The sequence below is a fragment of the Sarcophilus harrisii genome, chromosome 6 (genome assembly GCF_902635505.1).
Source record: "Sarcophilus harrisii chromosome 6, mSarHar1.11, whole genome shotgun sequence".
Lineage (NCBI taxonomy): Eukaryota > Metazoa > Chordata > Mammalia > Dasyuromorphia > Dasyuridae > Sarcophilus > Sarcophilus harrisii.
In genome coordinates, this window is record NC_045431.1 from 79,207 (window position 1) to 100,880 (window position 21,674).

The 21,674-nt window shown below is 40.7% G+C and overlaps 1 protein-coding gene across 1 annotated transcript; it reads left to right on the plus strand.

Moving 5' to 3' along the window:
- The first annotated feature begins 625 nt into the window (after positions 1-625).
- On the plus strand, positions 626-2,196 carry LOC116419710 (zinc finger protein 501-like). Its single transcript, XM_031941283.1, is given in 2 exon segments — positions 626-856; positions 859-2,196. Coding segments are annotated over 2 exon segments (936 nt in total). The 5' UTR covers positions 626-681; the 3' UTR covers positions 1,620-2,196.
- Positions 2,197-21,674: the final 19,478 nt, after the last annotated feature.

Genomic DNA, 21,674 nt, shown 5'->3' on the forward strand with positions numbered 1-21,674 from the left:
GCACTCTCTGTGTTGTCACAGATTATTGTGAGGTTCCACTGAGATTGTGCGTGAAACTCCTTAGAAATTAGATCATGTTGGCGATGTGAACTAATGGGACTTAAAATGATTGGATCTGCCCATTTTCAATTTTTTATTTGCCTAGGAAAAGAGAAAATGACTGAGTTTCTCTTTGTGTGTATGTGTGTGTGTGTGTGTATGTGTGTGTGTATCTGATCATAACTATGTTTACTTTATTGTTTGCTATTTTCTTTCCTTCTTTCTTTTTATTTTTTATTTTTTTTGGAGGAGAGGTCAGACTGGAAACAAAAGAAACTCCTGCAGAGCTAAGCCATTCTGTGGAAGAAACTCCGAAGCAGTGGTTCATGGGTGATGGATCCTGTGACTTTACTTGGAGAAAAAGCTGTGTAACCCATGAGAGAATCCAGCTTAGAGAGAGACATTGTGAATGTACCGAAGGTGGAAAAGGTTTTATAAAAAAGGAAAATCTTATACACACAGGAGTGAAACCTAATGAATGTAACCAGGGTGGAAAGGCTTTTACAAATAGAACATTTCTTAGTTTACATCAGAGAACCCACACTGGAGAGAACCCTTTTGAATGTTACCATTGTGGAAAAAGATTTAGACAAATGAGTAATCTCATTAAACATCAGAGAATCCATACTGGAGAGAAACCTTATGAATGTAACCAATGTGGAAAGGCTTTTAGAGACAAGAGAGGTGTTACTGGACATCAGAAAAGACACACTGGAGAGAAGCCTTATGAATGTAACCAGTGTGGAAAGGCTTTTACAGAAAAAGGAACTCTTATTAGACATCAAAGAATCCACACTGGAGAGAAACCTTATGAATGTAACCAGTGTAGAAAGGCCTTTAGAGACAAGGGATCTCTTACTGTACATGAAAGAATCCACAGTGGAGAGAAACCTTATGAATGTAACCAGTGTAGAAAAGCCTTTAGAGACAAGGGAGCTCTTACTTTCCATCAGAGAATCCACACTGGAGAGAAGCCTTATGAATGTAACCAATGTGGAAAGGCTTTTAGAGACAAGAGAGGTGTTACTGGACATCAGAAAAGACACACTGGAGAGAAGCCTTATGAATGTAACCAGTGTGGAAAGGCTTTTACAGAAAAAGGAACTCTTATTAGACATCAAAGAATCCACACTGGAGAGAAACCTTATGAATGTAACCAGTGTAGAAAGGCCTTTAGAGACAAGGGATCTCTTACTGTACATGAAAGAATCCACAGTGGAGAGAAACCTTATGAATGTAACCAGTGTAGAAAAGCCTTTAGAGACAAGGGAGCTCTTACTATACATGAGAGAATCCATACTGGAGAGAAGCCTTATGAATGTAACCAGTGTGGAAAAACTTTTAGAAAAAAGGCATCTCTTACTTTCCATCAGAGAATCCACACTGGAGAGAAGCCTTATGAATGTAACCAGTGTGGAAAAACTTTTAGAAAAAAGGCATCTCTTACTTTCCATCAGACAATCCACACTGGAGAGAAGCCTTATGAATGTAACCAATGTAGAAAAGCCTTTAGAGACAAGAGATCTCTTAAAAGACATCAGAGAATTCACACCGGAATTATGAATGTAATAAATGTATAAAGTCATTTGGAAGCAAGGGACATCTTACTAGACATCAAATAATGCACACTGTAGAGAAGCCTTAGTAATGTAACCAGTGTGGAAAGGCTTTTAGACATAAATCTTGTCTTGCTGACCATGAGTACCCACACTTAAGAGAAACTTTATGACTGCAATTAATGTTGGAAAAATTTGGAAATAGAGGATTTCTTACTAGATATCAAAGAACCCAAACTGGAGAGAAACCTTCTCAATGTAACCAATGTGGAAAGGCTTTTGTGGGAAACCTGGGACACTAATGTATTGTTAGGAGACTTGTAAACAGATCCGACCATTCTGCCGAGCAATGTGGAAATATGGCCAAAGGGTAATCAAGAGGTGCATAGCCTTTGAACTAGCAATGTTTCTACTGGGCTTATTTGCCAAAGGAGGGAAAAGGACCCACATGTGCAGACATGTTTCTGCAGCCCTGTTTGTACTGGGAAGAAACTGGAAACTGACTGGATGCCCATCAGCTGGGAAATGCTGAATAAGTCATAGCACATTGATGTTGTGGAATATTATTGTTCTATAAGGAATGATCAGCAGGATGATTCCAGAGATGCCTGGAGAGACCTACATGAATTGATGCAAAGTGAAGTGAGCAGAACCAGGAGATCATCATACATGGCAACAGCAAGACTATACAATGATCAATTCTGGTGGATGTGGCTCTTTTCAACAATGACATGATTCAGGCCAATTCCAATAATCTTGTGAAGAAAAGAGCCATCTACACTGAGAGAGGACTTTGGGAACTGAGTGTGGATGTAGCAATTACAGTCTTTGTGCATCTAAGAAGTTGGAACGAGTAGCCCAGAAACACTGGTGAGGGAGGTTTCCCAGGGCTGCTGTCACCTCCTGTGAGATGAGTCCCAGTTGCCATAAGCACCATGTATCCAAGTCTCTGAAGGCAGCTTGGGCTTCATTCAATTGCCAGCTGCCCATGATTCCAAATATGCTCTGGGGATGGTCTGTACACTTTCCCGTCATACTGGCACAAGCTCTGGGCTAGCAAAAATCCTTTTAGAAAAAAGGCCACATGGGCCACAATGTGCTAGCTCTTTATGTGGTCACAGAGAACTAAACAATAAATATATGTCTGTCCTTTGCTTCTGCCTATGCATATGCTTTTCTGTCTGAAGGGAGTGGGTTACATCTTTTCTGCCCCATTAGGTTACTTAACCGTTGCCCCGACACTCTGCCTGGTCCAGAAACACCGCAGTTTAGTGGGCTCACTCTCTGGAGTCCTCCTTGTCTTGACCACTTAACAGTGACTGAGTGGAAAGTGATTCTCTGGCACCATTCCAGGTTCCTGTCCCTGTTTGTAAGTGCCAGTTGTTGCAACTGTCTTTTAAGAGCTCATAGCATATGAACCCTTTGATCTCAGAGACACAATGAATGAGGCAGAAGACTCATACAGTGTGAAAAGAGCTCCAGTTTATTATGCTGTTCAGCCTTATTGATATACATTTTTGCAAATGTGATCAGTGCCTGAACAGTAGGGAATCCACTATGACCAATTCAGAGAAACAGCTTCTGAGCTTTGCATATGCACAGTATCTACCAATAGGAGTAGAGCTGATACAACAGTTTAGCAAACTGCTCACAGGCAAGAGGCCCTGACAAGGCATCTGCTCATGAGCAACTAGCTGTGAGCCTTGGTTAACACCCATTCCCACAATCACAAATCAAAGCTCCTTGCTCCACAAGGGCATTTCTGCAACATAGCAGGAAACTTATTGTGCAAAGGTTGAGGTGCCTCAGTACTCTCTCTTATCAGGGTCCCATAACTCAGCAGAAAAAACCTTCATGACCAAGCAAATGATTGCACTGACCAAACAGCTGCAACCCTGGTGGTAACTCTCCAGATGCTGGAAGGCAAAACTTCTAGAGCAGAAGTCTCCATGGAACTTATGCTTTGCCCCACAAGCACAAACTTTAGCTTATCCATCTCAGCATGAAAGCGAAAGGGGAAATTGCCACAGCCTAGAAGAGAATGTTTATCACAGAGCAAGAACAGCTACCAAAGGAGGGGTGTAAACTCCTTAGGACTTCATTGAACCCAATGGACTCACGGTTCGCCTATTTTGTTTCTCCCTCCTATATACCTCTCTTCATTGAGCCATTAAGGACCCAACAAGTTGGAGGGAATAGCCCCAAAATATTGGTGAGGCAGGTTTCTCAGGGCTGCTTTCACTGCCTATGAAATGAGTCCAAGTTGCCCCAAGCACAATGTATCCAAGTCTCTGAAACTAACTTGGGACCAGTTTCCACTCCCAGATGTTCCCTTCAAAGCTGGCAGAGGGTCTTCATTCAATTGCCAGTTACCCATGGTTCCAAATATGTTTTAGGGATGGTCCTGGTGGGTGCCACAGGTTTTGGGCTAGCAAAAAATTCTCTTGGACAAAGCATTCCAGACCCATATGGGCCACAATGTGCCAACTCTTTGTGCAGTTGCAAAGAACTGAAAGATAAACATGTAGTCTGTCTATTGGGGAATGGCTGAACAAGTTGTACTTCATGAAAGTAATGGAATATTACTGTTCTGTAAAAACGATGAATGAGCTGGTTTTGGAAAGGCCTGGAGTTACATGAACTGAGGCTGAGCCAAACAAGTAGAACCAGAAGAACAGTCAGAATGTGCAATGATCAACTATGAAAGCCTAGGTCCCCCTCAGAGGTTCAGGGATGCAAAACAATCCCAACAGAGTTTGCACAGAAAATGCCATCTGCATCCACACAAAGAACTAAGGAGACTGAATGTAAATCAACACATGCTATGTTCTCTACTTTTTTTCTTTTGTTATCTCTTCAATGGTTTTGCACTTTACCTCTGATTTTTCTCTCCCCAGAACATGCATAAAGCAATGCATTAAGAATAAATAAATTTACTAGAGAAATAAAGAGAAAAATCATTTCATTATGGAGGGTTCTTAAAGAACTAAATAGTAATAGACGTACCCATGTTACAAGAGCTTTGTTACCAATGGTGCTTTTACCTGGTCAATCAGTCAGCACCAATATTGTGCCTTTCAACCCCCAGTCATCAAGGATGGGAAAAAATTAATGGAATATTTAACTCCCCTTATTAATTTCATGGAAGCGCTAGGTAGGAAGAAGTTATGTCCTTATGAGATAATACCAGGACACCTGATACCACTATACCCATGGGCTCAGCTCCTAATCCAGCCCTGTGATTGGTTCTGGTGGAATCTCTGAAAGCCTTCCTTGGAACCATGGTGGAAAGGTCCCTTTGAAGTCCTGCTCACCACTCCCCCTTTAGACTCAAGGTTGTGTACGTGTGGTGCCACCTGACATCCTAAATGGGCAATACCACCTGCTAGATGGGAGAACCTACAGGACACCACTGGATTTGCAAGGTCAGATCCCCAGGAGGTTCTGTAATCCAGGTAGGTGGTCCTGCTCCCAAACTCCTGAACCTCTCCAGATGGAGAAGCCATTTGTTCTGGTCTGCTTCATAGAGCAGTAGCTTATGTAAAGGAAGTAGCCAGTGCCCCTATCATTACTTCTATCCCCCTTCTCCTCACACTACCAAATTAATCCTTAGAAGAAAGATTACCCATATGAAAAAGGTGCACATCAACCCAAAATAATAGCAGGCTTGAGATCCCTAGAAATGCCGATCCTTACTTGGAGGGTCCATGACACTCAAGGTCTCTCTAAAACTCAAGTTTTACTCTGCATCCAGGGCATCATCTACAACATGTGCCCTCACCTTGGATCACTGAATCTCATGTTTTGTAAATTCAACTTCATTTTAATTCTATATTCAGAGCACCTGTGGCCACAGATGTCCCTGAATAGAGCTCTGTAGCGCTGGCAAAGCCCCCTTAAACATGAGCCATTCAGGAACCTGTCCCAACAAATCAGACATCAGACCCTTAAACTTTGTGCACACTAAAGGCAATTGCAAAGGCATCTATTCAATTTCTGGGTTGATGTGGGAATCCCCAAAAGGCTTCTTGTTCCATAGCAGTGCCAGAGGTCAGCACCCATACCTGCAGGGGCTACATGATGTGAGTTGCACTTACTCTGCCTGGGATTCACCCTTCATTTTCCATATCTTGGCTGGAAAATTGCCTCCTTTGCCAGGACAGTCCTTCTTATGTGGTTCTACCCTATATCACTGCCTTCTTCTTTTTCAGAGGATCTCTCTGATTTTGTCTACACCATGCTCAAGTGGTCCCAGGAAATGACTCTGCTGAAGTTGCTCTCTGCTTAAAGTTGTCTCTGCATCAGCAAAGGAGGCTGACTTTCCTGACTATTACAACCCTGTTGGCTTTTCTTGGATCCCTGATCCATACCATAGCCACCTTTGGCTCACTGTACCCCTCTGTCAGAAGCATCTTGATAGAACGAACTAGCCCTGGGCCTGAAGCATCCAGGGAAGCTTGTCAGAAACCACCAAATGCAGGTTTATTCACTTGATCTCACAGTATTGTAAAACCATAGGGTGCTGGAAACCCTAACAGGTGAGAGAGGGAGATACTGTATCATCACTGGGGAGAAATGTTGTTTCTTTGTCAACCGATACCTTCAAAGAGAATAACAGCTTAGTGCTCAAAACACAGAAGCAGAAGATATATGCAATAGTGGTCAGAATTTTCTGAAGACCGTCTTCCACTTACCTTCTTTCATTCCGATTGCCTGAAAACATTGGCCGTATTCTCCATTTTCCCATTCCTGGCTTGATGTTTCTCTTCTTTATGTGGCTTGCCATCCTCCTTGGCATTTACTTTATAACTCACTCATTTTAACATAAAATCCAAATCCTGTCTCAAATCAATGTTCCTCATCAATCTTCAGGGTCCACCTTTTGATCAGAAGGAGAAAATAAGGAAATATTACTATGATCATCTTTTTAAAAATTTTTTATTTTATTAAAGCTTTTTATTTACAAAACCTATCCATGGGTAATAAGTTATAGTACATAAAAGTAATGGAATATTGTTCTATGTGAAATGGTCAGAAGGCTGATGTCAGAGAGGCCTGGAGAAACTTACGTGAACTGATGCTAAGTGAAGAGTAGAACCAAGAGAAAGGTACAGACGGCAAAAACAAGATTATGGGACAATCAAGTGAGATGTGATGGACGTGGCAATTTTTAACATTTTAAAACAAGACTCTCCTGTTAGCCTTTAGCTATAAGTCATTATTTTATTAGTCCCAACATCTCATAGCGTTTAATAATTGACATCAATATTTCCCTTTATACAGAGATGTTTTCTGTCCTTTTTATCCCCAGCTTGCAGTGCACCTTCCACTGTGAATGAGTTTCTAAATCCCACATGAAACTACCTCATTGAAACACTGGTCTATACTCACAGAAAGAAAACCTGGAAGATGAAATAAGTCTTATCACTCACACAATGGCCACCCAAGCCTCCCTGCTGTTCATGGTTTAGGACAAAGAATTTTAATTCCAAGAACTTGTTTTTAATGAATTGTTCTTAGAAATCACTGAACTCCATGAGGGATGAGCTCAAGCCAACACCTACATAAAGTCTTTCTTCATTTTCCCCAGGAGTCAGCGGCCCTCTCTTCACCTCACTTCAGACTCTAGAAAGTTTGCAGACTCATGAGCTCAGTCTGGGAAAACCTTGAGACTCCCAGGAAGAAACCAAAGTAAGCCAGCTTTGCTGAGCCTTCCTCGGGCATTCTAGCAAGTTAGTGATATGACTGTTTTCCTCCACAACACAAGTTGTATTGCTTTATTTTCTTCTCTAGACCATGTGTACTTACCTGAGAATACCTGGGAAGGAGCTGAACCTCCAGAGAAGGCTGCAAGCTCTCTGTTGCTCTAGACCCCCAGGTTTCAGCCCCTAAACTGCCACAAGAGCAACAAGAACCAAGGGAGAAATGGGCAGCGAGGTGGGAGGCCTTGGACCTGCCCTTGTTCAGTGACTCCTCCTCTCTCCAAGGTCTCTTAGTGTTGTCACTAACACTAGAAAGCCTGTGGCTTTCTAACAAGAGCCAGAGTCCCCTATCCCCCCACTGCATTAATCAGTCACAATGAGGGAAACCCTAAATGCATTGTAGCTGATTACTAGACAAGGGCCTGTAGAAAATGGGATTCAGCTGACCTGCAGAGGTGGACACTATTACCTTTGACTGGCCTGCCCTCGGTGTGTCACTCTCATGCTGTTGGCTTGGCCAGAGAGGGTTACTTTACTTGGAGGCTAACTGACCACTGCGCCTTCCCTGGGGTGAGGGGGGAGGTGTCCCAGGGCAGGCAGGTTGCTGTCCCTGAAGGGCTGGCCTAGTGGGAACCCTGACATATAATCAGGAGGCCCCAAGGCAGCTGTTGTGCCAGCTCCTGGGTAAGGGGCAGCTGTTGGCAGGGCCAGCGGAGATGCCAGGATGTTTGATGTTGGCTCCTGGCCTTGGCATCCGAGCATTAGCATGAGTTGGAGTGTTGCTGGGCAAGGAGGAACAATGGCACCTGTCTTGATCTATGGGTGTGGCTGTGCCAGGAAAGGGGCAATGTGTGGAGTTGTGCACGTGTCCTGAAGTTTAGGGCACAGGTGGCAAGTGTTTGCCGTGTTTATGAATGGCAGAATCATACTTTTTCAGTTGGTTTAATAAAATTACTATGGCAGGGTGGGTTGCTTCTGTATATCAAATATAATTCTTGGTTTGAGACCATTTAATTGAACTTGTCAGCCTAAAGGGAAATTCTCTGCTCCAGTGATGTTCATGTCGGTGCTGTTAAGATTTAAGCTGGCTCTCATTACCTACCTTGAATTATTGCAATAGCAGACTAAATTGCATTAATACCTATTTTGTTTACAAATTTTACACAAGAAGATCTCAAAAGACCTGTACTGGAGAACAAATCCCCAGAAGCTGCTCTTTAGCCCACTCATTTACAATCATGTCATTCTTTTCTCCTTTTCTGCCCCCAGCACCCTAGACTTTCCACTGGATATGAATAAGTATATATCTGAACATTATTCTCTATACATTTCTATTCACCCATTCTTTCTCCTAATATATTTAGTGTCTGCCTTCATATGCCCTCTATGGTTAATTTGGATATTTATAATAGATACAGTAACTTAAAGTTATTCTTCAAACAATATTCTATTACTACAATGTTGTCTTATCTCTATTCCTCTCCACCCTTCTGTATTTTACACTAAGGTTTCCATGTTTTCTAAAATCTGGAGTCATCCTGTGATGACCGAGTTAGCCCCTGGATACCTTAAAATCAGCTGGAGTCAGGATAAATAAAAGTCCTTGGTCTTTATTCTTGGTCTTTAGGGTAGGATTGAAGTGGATATATGCAGAATCTCCAAGACCTCTCCTTTTTCATCTCCCACCCAGAAGTGACTCTGGCTAGTCTTTGCTCCACTCACTAGTTCCTTTTACAATTCTCGGATACACCAATTATGGAGCCAGCACAGGATAGTGGAAGGGCCATTTTCAAGCATATCTAATAGAGTATTGTCCAATAGGTAATTAACCTTAAGTGCTCGATTATCCGACCTCAGTGCATTAACTCAAGAGTTTCAGCCCTTTATACATCACTTCTTATAGCACAGTAGTATTCCATTATAATCTTGTACCACAACGTGTGATAGCTCCCCAGGTGACAGGCAACTCTCAATTTCTAGTTCTTAGCCAGCACAAGAGTGCAGCTATAAACATTTTAGTGAAGTTTTTCTACACATAATCTTTAGAATGGATCCAGTTTTGTGGCCAAAGGACTCTCCAAAATGGTTTTTCATTTACAATTCCACCTACAATTAATTATCTCTCAATTTCTCCACATGCTCTTCAACGTTTGTCACTTTCTTCTATCCTTTTAGACAATCTGGTCGGAGGGAAATTGTTAGAATCCTTACAAAGTGATTAGTCAGTTGCCTAATTTTGCATGGTAGTTAGCAAATTCCCTAATTCAGTAATGTATTTAAGTATTCATTGGAGTTCACAAGTATGGGAGAATCACAAAGTGAAATTTGTAACTTTGTGAATGCACACCTCCCATAATCCCACACTCAGAGGAGGAATCAACCTTTGAGAGAGCATAAAAACAACTGAGCTAAGTCAAACAGGGTCAGTTCAGAAGAAGCCAAGAGTCACAGTTGCGCTAGAGCCAGAAGTCACTTCGGAAGATTGACAGAGTGAGAGTTCATTTCGGGAGATTGAGAAGCTAATCTGTAGTTGGGCAGAACCAAGATTCAGAGAGAGGCTGAAGCTAGCAACAAGAGCTCTCGGAAACAAAGAAAGTTAACTGGGTTATTTTGGAAGAAACAATAAAGAACTACTTTAACATCTGGCTGCATTTGCAGTGATTATTACTCTGAACTGAAAGTAAGGCTGCCTCCAGAAAACTTCCCCAAGAAACTTGCTCCCAAAAAGAACCATCTTATATTATAAAAAAGAAGAGTACATTACAGGAAATGATATTTTCAGGTAGTTTTAATATGAATTTCTCTGATCTTTGATGATCTAGATACTTTTAAAATCATGACCATATATATGAATATTATGGAATATTATTGTTCAGTAAGAAATGACCCGCAGGATTCTCCAAATCCAAAGGTTTGTCCTTCTGACTCCAGCCAGCACCAAGGTAGAAGATAGGATGAATCTCTCTTGCCTCAAAGATAGGCCTTGTAGGCTTTCTTCCAGAGTACTCCTCTCCAACTCCTGGGAATGCTCCCAAGAAAAACACTCTCTAGTGGCTTACTGGAGCTGTATTTATGCTACTTCTCTGACAGTGGGATTGTGGGATATCTCCCAGCATGCTCTCTGGCCCTAAGGGAGATGTGAATTCAGATATCTCTTTCTAAACCCTGAATTCTCCCAAACGTGTGAACTTCATTGAGTACTTAGATACTTATGAGCTCTCTAAAGGTGTGAACACAAGCATCGTTTCTATCAGTTGTACTTAGTACCTTGTTTCAAGTTCTGGCCCAAAAGATCTCCTTCTAAGATCAAATCAATCATTTTGAACCATGCTAAATTAGATAATTATTGTCTCTATCAACTCCAATGGCTTAACAGTTTGTAAAGATTCCAACACAGGATGATTTCAGAAAGGCTTGGAGAGACTGACATGAACTAATGCTGAGTGAAATGAGCAGGACCAGGAGATCGTTATATACTTCAGCAACAATACTATATGATGATCAATTCTGATGGACGTGACCATCTCTAGCAATGAGATGAACCAAATCAGTTCCAACAGAGCAGTAATGAATTGAACCAGCTACACCCAGCAAAAGAACTCTGAGAGATGACTATGAACCATTACATAGAATTCCCAATCCCTCTATTTTTGTCCACCTTCATTTTTGATTTCCTTCACAGGCTAATAGTACACTTATTTCAAAGTCCCATTCTTTTCATACAGCAAAATAACTGTTAAGGCATGTGTACTTATATTGTATTTAATTTATACTTTAACATATTTAACATGAATTGGTCAACCTGCCATCAGGGGGACAGGATCAGGGGAAGAAGGGGAAAAATTGGAACAAAAGGTTTGGCAATTGTCAATGCTGTAAAATTACCCATGCATATAACTAGTCCATAAAAAGCTATAATAAAAAAATGACTAAAAAATTCTCTTGATGTCTTCTTTGAAAAACTGTCCATTTCATTTATTCATTGGGCCCATAACTCATGTTCTTATGTCTTTAACATAGTTCTATTTGCTATTTGTGAATTACCTTCTATCTTATTTTTACTCCTTACTTTCTTTATTAGCTTCTCCTTTTACTCTCTCCCTGCTACTTTCTTTCTCCCTCTTATTCCTTATTTTACCCAGTCCTTTAAATTCCCATCCTTATCTTTTCTTTCCACTCTCCTAATTTTAGTGTATATACCCTTGACAAAGTTTGAACCCCATCCTATCCCAGTTCTCTCACTTTCTCATCAAGAGTGTAGCACTGAAGGCTTTACCATGAGCATCCATCAGTTTCATATCTAACAACTGTGTTCCTCTACATTCATTTATCTAGTTTGGAAGCAATGAAAAATCTTTCCCTGCTGATTGACAGCATTAAACGGCTCCCACACAAGTGAGGCATCCACTTATGTCATTCACATTTTTATCATATATCATAGGGATTTTTTGTCTTAATCTTATTTGTTTGAAAGCTATACACACACACACGTATATACATACATATACATACGCACATATACACACATATGTGACATTCTCAAACAAATCTCTTTTTTATTTTTTATGTTGTTCTCTGCTCCAGTGATGTTCATGTTAGTGCTGTTAAGGTTTAGGCTGGCTCTCACTATCTGACCTGGTTATTGTAATAGCAGACTAGGATTGTATTAATATCTATTTTGTTACAAATTTTAACAGAGAAGGAGAACTTTGCAAATGACCTGTATTGGAAAATCACATTCTCTAGAAGCTGCTCTCAATCCCCACTCACTTCAGGATACCTAAGTCAAGAAATCTCTAGAGGCCAAGAGGGCTGCACCAGAGACTTCTCAAAGTGAAATAAAACAGGTAGCATTTATACAGCCTGTGTGCCATGCTCTTCATTGTCTTATTTCATCCTCAAGAGAACCAGAGGACTTAGTTGCTATTATTATGCCCATTTTATAGATAAGAAATTGAATCTAACAGAGGTCCTATAACTTGACTTGCAATGTTCTCAGGTCTGAGTAAAACTCTGGGCTTCCTGATTCAAGGCCCTATCCACATTCTATCCACTGTAACTGTATTCTGATTTTGAAACAGATATGATGAATATGTTTTTACATGTATGAGGTAGAAAACAGAAGAATTGGACAAGCTCCTGTGGAGACATGGAAATTCATTTCTAAACTCTAGCCAATAAAAAGCCATTGGTAATTATTGTTTAAAAAAAAAGTTTATATTTCTAGTGGCTCATGATAAATGTTGCCCTAAATGACTCAAGGTTCAATTACAAATATTGTTTTATGTTGTTTTTAAATAATATTTATATAATCACAGTCTTTGAAAGGATAGCAACTGAAACCCTACTGAATGACCAACCCATGTAGCCAAACAATTCTAGATAGAAGAAGAGTAACATAATCAGAGGAAATATTCAAATTAGAAAATAAGCTTAAACATATTAATGAGCGACACTTTAAGGTCTGTTTTGGTAGAAAGACTGTGGCCTTTCATGATGATTTCATGATCGCCTCTCCTGTCCCCACTTCCTCACTATGCTTTCCAAATAGCCTGCCAGCACTGCTGTAAGAATGCAGACCCAGGTCACATCTTACTCAGGTGATTAGAGATTGGATGAGATGTGTTCTAGATACCCTGGAAGGGAGAGAAGTACTCTAGTCCAGGGAGAGATAGCCCCTGAGGGTCTATCCAGGTGTGTGACCATTTGTACACGAGTGTCCAACCTTCCTGGAATGCTGGGAACAATCTGATGTCAAGTTGAGAAACCAGAAGAATCTGTTGCACTTAGAAGCAGCTAGCGTTTGATGGACTCAGTGCATAGTTCTCTACAGCAGTCTGTTGGGTGATCATGGTAGACTGAAATCACTGCAGAATGCACATCTGTGTGGTCCCAGAGTACAGTTACCTTTATAACCAAATCAGACAAGTATTCACCACTTTAAATGCCACTAAGACATTTTTGGGTCAGATCCCTTGGATCTTTATCTCAGTCGTTCAAGGCCTTGGTGAGGTTCTAAAAGAGAAGGATTGCAATAGTGCAGCCTACACTACCCTTCCATATCTCAAGATGATATACTCGATTTTCTGTTTGAGACATTTTCAGATGTGGATAATTTCATACATTTTTAAAAATTAGTGTTTGTCAGGATATGCAGGATATGCAGGGATCACATAATGATAATTAAAAAAAAAAAGAAATAAGTAATAGCTATCTCAAAAAAAAGTGATGGGTCAGAACAATATTGCTTTTACCTCAGGTAAATTAAAAAAAAAATTGTGTTAGCCTACTGAATATGATCTCAGATAGAAAAAAATAGAACTGAAAGAGATCACCATGTAAATTTGTTATGGTTACAGGCAGGACTGATCATGAAACAATTTGAGTATTTTTAAAATATGCACCAAATGACATGTCTATGAAAATGAGTAAAAGTGCAGATAATGAAAGGGAAAAATTGAGAGTAGAGATAATTTGTTACTTAGTGTAGGCAGAGCATGCCCATGCACAAGGTGTAAATTCTAGTCTCAGTTGCTGGGATTTGGCCCGAGTCACTTAGCCATTCTGAACTGATGACCTCAGTTGTGCACTTAAGGAAAATGAAGGCACTCTCTGTGTTGTCACAGGTTATTGTGAGATTCGGCTGTAATGGTGCATGGAGATCCTATGAAAGTAAATTATGTTTTGGATATGAAATAATGGGATGAAAAATGATTGCTTCTGCTCATTTAAGATTTTTCTTTTTGTGTGGAAAAGAGAAAACTGAGTTTCTCTTCTAATGGAGGAAAGGGAGTATAAATATGTGTGTGTGTGTGTGTGTGTGTATCATGATTATGTTTGTTTTATTGTTTTCAGTTTTCTTTTCTTTTAATCTTTCTTTTTTTTTTCTTTTTTTTGGAAGGAGAGATCAGTCTTGAAATGAAGGAAACTCCTGCAGAGCTAAGCCATTCTGTGGTAGAAACTCACAAGCAACTATTCGTGGCTGATGGATCCTGTGACTTCACTTGGACAGAAAGCTGTGCAACACATGAGAGAAGCTTGGAGAGAGACATTTACCAAATGTGCAAAAGGTTTTATAAAAAAGAAAACTTTACCATGAAAAGGCATTTTCATTTCATGAATTCATTTCATTAATATTATGGAATATTATTGTTCAGTAAGAAATGACCCACAGGATTCTCCAAATCCAAAGGTTTGTCCTTCTGACTCCAGCCAGCACCAAGGTAGAAGATAGGATGAATCTCTCTTGCCTCAAAGATAGGCCTTGTAGGCTTTCTTCCAGAGTACTCCTCTCCAACTCCTGGGAATGCTCCCAAGAAAACTCTCTCTAGTGGCTTACTGGAGCTGTATTTATGCTACTTCTCTGACAGTGAGATTGTGGGATATCTTATTGTACATCAGAGAATCTGCACTGAAGAGAAGTTTTATGAATGGCAGCAATGTGGCAAGGATTTTAGTCAAAGGAAAGCTTTTGCTTGACATCAGAGAACCCACACTGGAGAGAAACCTTCTGAATGTAATCAATGTGGAAAGGTTTTTAGGAGGAAATCTGTGACACTAATGCATTATTGGTGAAGTTGTGAACAGATCCAACCATTCTGGAGAGCAATTTGGAACTATGCCCAAAGGGTTATCAAAAGCTGCATACCCTTTGATCTAGTGGTGTTTCTACTGGGCTTATATGCCAAAGAGAATTTAAAGGAGGGAATGGGACCCACATTTGCAAAAATGTTTGTGGCAGCCATGTTTGTGGAGGCAAGAAACTGGAAACTGAGTGGATGCCCATCAGCTGGGGAATGGCTGAATAAGTCATAGCACATGAATGCTATGGAATATTATTGTTCTATAAGCACATACAAAAAGTTGCCACAGGAATAATTTAGTGTCTTTTCTTCCCCAATTGATGGAGATCAAATGAAGACAGGGTATAACCCTTTGGGTAAGGAGAGTGATCTCAGACCTTTATGTTCTCATCTAAACTTCTATCCAACATGCCTCATGACTCTACTCTGACTTCTGTCTGTTTTTTTCCCCTGATCTTCATTGAAAGAGTATTCAAGATGGCTGCAATCTAGTGAGTTTTGAAAAGGTTAAAAGTCAATAATAAAGTTTTCAGGCAACTAAGCCTGGGGAGAAGAAACCTGCTTTACCTCCACATAGCTATGGACTGATGTCAGCCAGGAGGGAGTGACTTGTGCATCAGCTATACCATCATTGCAAGTCAACTTGATGGGGAGAATAATTCCCAAACAAGTGATGTAATTTTGAGCCGATTCTTCCTGAGAACCAAGGAGGTACAGAGGTAAGTATGCTCTTGGTTTGGAAACTGGGGTATATTTATACTACTGTTTCTCCTCCATCTTTTATAGAAGTTAATTGTTCTTAATTGTTTCAATCATTCCAGGGTGGTAATCACTTGGTCAATTAATGATATAGAAAAAATACTAACTATAAGTGATGATTACTTTTGGGAAGAACATATCTGAATTGTCTTCCATGTTAAATTGTAAGCTATTTGGGTAAGGGCTTGTCTCCTGCCTTTTTTGTATCCCTTAACACAGTGCCTGGTGCATTGTAGGAGCCTAATAAATACTGATTGAATTGTTCTTGAGCTTTTGTGGAAAGACATGTCCAAAACGAACCAAAAGGAAACCCAGAAGGGGTTGCAGTAGCAGTGCTTCAGGGTCATGGTTTGTGAATATGAATGAAACTTTGGATATGGATCCCCTACCTCTACAGGGGTTATAGCAATTGCTATAGTTGTGACTGGTCAGCTGATATATTCTCAACTCTAAAATATTTTTTCTTAGCCGTCCCAAGTTGTTTTTCTTATGTCTCAAAGTTCAGTTATTTTTGAGATTACTTAGCGATAAACTGGGAAAATGTCTTTATATTCAATGGTTTTCATAAAGGTCTCCTTTCTAAACTATATAGAGCAATGACTGAAACTTATACGAATTCAAGCAATTGTCCAATTTGAGAGGTGTGTAGTAATACATCAGGGTGTCTTAATTTGCATTTTTCTGATCAATGGTAATTTGAAGCATCTTTTCATATGAATTGAAACAGTTTACCATGATCAAAATTATCTATTTTTGCATTTGACGATGCTCTATACTTCTTCCTTGGCCATATATTCATTTATGCTCCACATATTAGAGAGGCAGACTATTCCTTGTTGTGCTATTTTGCTTGTAGTATCACCCTTTATGTCTAAATCATGAATCCATCCTAAAAACCTTCATTACATCAGTTGTGGGATTAGAAGTTTCTAATGTTTCTAGATGTATGGAACTTTCTGGCAGAGGAGATCATTATATACTTCAACAACGATGTATTCTGATGGAAGTCAATATCTTCGACAAAGAGAAGATCTAACCAGGTTCCAATTGATCGATGATGGACAGAAGCAGCTACACCCAGAGAAGGAACACTGGGAAATTATTGTAAACTGTTTGCATTTTTGTTTTTCTTCCCAAGTTATTTCTACCTTCTGAATCCAATTTTCCCTGTGCAACAAGAGAACTGTTTGGTTCTGCACACATATATTGTATCTAGGATATACTATAACATATTTGCCATGTATAAGACTGCCTGCCATCTAAGCGAAGGGGTGGAGGGATGGAAGGGAAAAGTCAGAACAGAAGTGAGTGCAAGGGATAATGTTGCAAAAAATTTACCCAGGCATATGTTCTGTCAATAAAAACTTATAATAAAAAAAAAGGAAATAAATATGCAAACTATTTGGAAAAATAGGGGAAAAAAAAGAAGTTTCTGGCAGAAGGAAGCATAACAAGACTGGAGGCAGACAGCTCAGAACTTTTGCTCTTTCTCAGAAACAGATATTTATACAACAGGATAATTTAGTACATCTTATTTTGGGTCACTTTCTTTCTTTTTTTTTTTTTTTTTTTTGCTCAATCATTTTTCTTTTTTTTTTTTTATTTTATTTAATAGCCTTTTATTTACAGGATATATGCATGGGTAACTTTACAGCATTAACAATTGCCAAACGTCTTGTTCCAATTTTTCACCTCTTACCCCCCCCACTCCCTCCCTAGATGGCAGGATGACCAGTAGATGTTAAATATATTAAAATATAAATTAGATACACAATAAGTATACATGACCAAAACGTTATTTTGCTGTACAAAAGAATCAGACTCTGAAATATTGTACAATTAACTTGTGAAATCAAAATGCAGGTGTGCATAAATATAGGGATTGAGGAATTCAATGTAATGGTTTTTAGTCATCTCCCAGAGTTCTTTTTCTGGGCGTAGCTAGTTCAGTTCATTACTGCTCCATTAGAAATGATTTGGTTGATCTCGTTGCTGAAGATGGCCTGGTCCATCAGAACTGGTCATCATATAGTATTGTTGTTGAAGTATAATGATCTCCTGGTCCTGCTCATTTCACTCAGCATCAGTTCATGTAAGTCTCTCCAGGCCTTTCTGAAATTATCCTGTTGGTCATTTCTTACAGAACAGTAATATTCCATAATATTCATATACCACAATTTATTCAGCCATTCTCCAACTGATGGACATCCATTCAGTTTCCGGTTTTACCACTACAAAGGGCTGCCACAAACATTCGTGCACATACGGTCCCTTTCCCTTCTTTATAATCTCTTTGGGATATAATCCCAGTAGTAACACTGCTGGATCAAGGGTATGCACAGTTTGATGACTTTTGAGCATAGTTCAAACTACTCTCAAAATGGTTGGATTCGTTCACACTCCACCAACAATGCATCAATGTCCCAGTTTTCCCACATCCCCTCCAACAATCATCATTATTTTTTCCTGTCATCTTAGCCAATCTGACAGGTGTGTAGTGGTATCTTAGAGTTGTCTTAATTTGCATTTCTCTAATTAATAATGACTTTGGGTCACTTTCTTTACATTGAGTATAGACTCCTGTATATGAATCCTATATATATTTGGGGTGAATCTCAAAATGGACCAGCTCTGGATCCTCAACCCTTTCTCAATGAACAAGTTTTTCTCCATCTTTATCCCTGATTCCACGCTCCAGAGCTTCCTGTTCTCAGAGAAGATGTGATCTCTTATTTTGAACAAAGGGAATCACTATGGATGCTGGACCAATCAGGCCTGAGGGGTGTTCTCCAGGTGAATGAGGGGAAAGCATGAATAGGAGGACTGGGATTAGGAGTGCTTTCAAGTTGTCCAGAGGTTAGAGCAAGAGATAGAAGATTAACACCTGCCTTGATATTCTTTTTCAGACATTTCTTAGCTGTAGACTCCTGGGCAAAACCCTGAATCTCAGTTTTCCCATTTGTAAAATGAGGAGGTTGGACTCCATGGCTTTTTATTTCCCTTCCAGTGACCATCTACCATAGTTTCTGAAGTCACTGTTTGGGACTTGGGGCATGTCATACTCCTCAAAATGCCAAAAAAAAAAATAGGTTACTTGAGATGAGTTCTGTCTTAGAACATGTTCAAGTAAATAAACAATTACCTGCCTGCTCTGTTATTCAAATGATATAATTTCTTCAGATGTAACTTCATTTTATTTTTCTACCATTAGTAAAATATCTACAGACTCTAGGAATGTCCACTAAATGAACAATCGTTCTTGCTTTAAGAAACGGCTAGATAGAAGAAGAGAGGATAAATGTAAATTAGAAAACATTCTTACCATTTCAGGGAATGGCAACTGAAGGTCTATTTTAACACAAAAGTTGTGCGTATTCACAATGATTTCATGGTGGCCTATTCTCTGCATGTGCAGTGACCCCATTGTTCAAGTAGCCTGTCAACATGCTGCAAGAAGGAAAGCCCAGGTAACATCTTGACTTGGTGGTTATGGGTTGGATAGCTTGTGATTACAAGTTAACCCCAGAATGAGAGAACTACTCTGGGGCATTGAGAGACAGCCACTCAGGGTCTTTGCATAACTGTGTCAATTTGCATTTGAATGTCCAACCTTCTTAGAATTGTGGGAAAAATAATCTCTGTTCACTCCTCTCCAGACCCCCTCACATTCCCTGTGAAATCTGGGGGGAAATAGACTCTTCCGTGTGGGACCAGGGCATTCCTGGGAGAGCCACGCATGCCACTCCAGCCCTTATCAGACTAAGGGATCCTAGTGTATTTCCTCATAGGTGCCAATACCCAATTAAGCGGGAAGATAGGATAGGCCTGCAGCCTTTAATTGACAACTTCCTTAAATTCTAACTCCTGATTCCCTGCAACTCCCCTTGTAATACTCCGATTCTTTCTGTCAGAAAGCCAAATGGAGATTACCGGGTAGTGCAGGATCTTAGGGCAATAAATGAAGCGGTTGTACCAATCCATCCCATAGTAGCCAACCCATATACAATTCTCAAACAAATTCCTGGGAATACAGGATGGTTTTCCACCCTGGACCTTAAAGACGCCTTTTTCTGTATCCCTCTGCCTGAGGACTCGAGATTGCTTTTTGCCTTTCAATGGGCTAAACCAGGGGAACTTCCCCATTAACTAACTTGGACTGTATTGCCCCAGGGCTTTCAGGACAGCCCACATTTATTCAGCCAAGCCCTAGCTAAAGATCTGTGGGACCTTAATCTGTCTAGCAGTAGTCTTATACAATATGTGGATGATATATTACTTTGCAGCCGACCAGAGAGGAGTCTTGGATAGCGGCCACAAAGACCTTAAACCTTCTAGCCTCATGGGGGTACAGGGTCTCCCTGCCAAAGGCCCACATTGCCCGCCTGTCAGTCAAATATTTGGGTCACAATCTCACCCCCACCTCTCGATCTCTAACTGAGGAGAGGAAACAGGTTATTTTAAGCCTCCCAGATTCTGCCTCAAAAAGGCAATTGAGAACCTTTCTTGGCATAGATGGTTTCTGCAGGATCTAGATTCCTAATTTTGGGATTATTGCCAGACCCCTCTACGATTCTGTTCAAGGTCCTGATAACCTTCCTCTTGAATGGGGACTGGAGCAGGTCAAGGCTTTTAAAACCCTGAAAGCCAAACTGACCTCTGCTCCTGTTCTTGCCCTGCCTAACTTACAGAAACCTTTCACTCTGTTTGTGTTGAGGTCAGGAACCGAATGTTGAGGTGTAGACCACATGTTGAGGTCTACATTTGGGGTACCTAAATGAAATTAGGGTTTAGTTAAGGTCTAGTGGCAGGTTTCGGGTACAGGGAGTCAGAGTTCCCCTGCAACCCCCTTAGATTCGGCGCAAGGATACGGCGGTATATGAGGTCTAGAAGCGGCGCGGATTCCCAATAAAAGCATTTATTGGCCCAGAGAGCTAGATTAATAAAAGAGGTTTATTATTGAGTTTAGAAGTAGGAGATAGGTGAAGGTAGAGATAAGGAGGGCAGTGGACAGAGGGTCCTCACATGGCGACCATGTTTGGAATCTCTGCAAAGATGGGTTCCCAGTGTGGTCCTTTTAAGTCGGAGACTTAGCTCGAGGGGCTTTGGGGTGTAGCCCCAAAGTTGGCTCAGATCCGGGTGGGGCTGGGACAGGTCCGGACCTTCTATTGGAATTCAAAGGGACCAGGATTTGTGAGTCAAAGGGTAATTTACATTAGCTAGGGGGGTTGGGAATCAAAGATTGGAATCTTTCACGCATCATTTGTAGATGAGAGGCATGGACAGGCGTTGGGAGTCCTTACTTAGCTTCTAGGGCCCGACCCCAGACCCGTGGCTTATTTTTCAAAGAAACTAGACTCAGTCTCCCTAGGGTGGCCTTCCTATCTCAGAGCTGCCACAGCCCTGTTAATTGAGGAAACCTCCAAACTGACTCTGGGTCAGCCATTAGAGGTTTTAACCCCACATAGAGTCCAAAGCATTTTAGAAGCCAAAGGGCATCAGTGACTCTCAAGTGGGAGGCTTACTAAGTACCAGGCTCTACTGCTGGATACCCCTGACCTGTCCCTCCAAGTCTGTCGCACTTTAAATCCTGCCACTCTTCTCCCTGACGTCTCTCAATCAGAAGAGATTGTCCATAATTGTATGGAAGTTATAGACTCAGTCCACTCCAGCAGACCTGACTTAAATGACACCCCCCTTGAGAACCCAGATGGGGAGTGGTTCACAGATGGGTCTAGCTTTCTCGAGAAGGGGGAGAGAAAGATGGGCTATGCTGTGGTGTCTCTTTGCGGCATCTTGGAGGCCAAACCATTGCCTCCTGGCACCTCTGCACAGAAATCAGAGCTCATGGCATTAACCAGAGCGTTAGAACTTGGGAAGAGGGTGAGAGTCAACATCTACACGGACTCCAAATATGCTTTCCATATCTTCCATGCTCATGGAGCTATTTGAAAAGAAAGGGGCTTGTTGACAGCAAAAAACTCTCCCATTAAACATGAGGGAGAAATTCTGCACCTATTGCAAGCTGTTCATGAGCC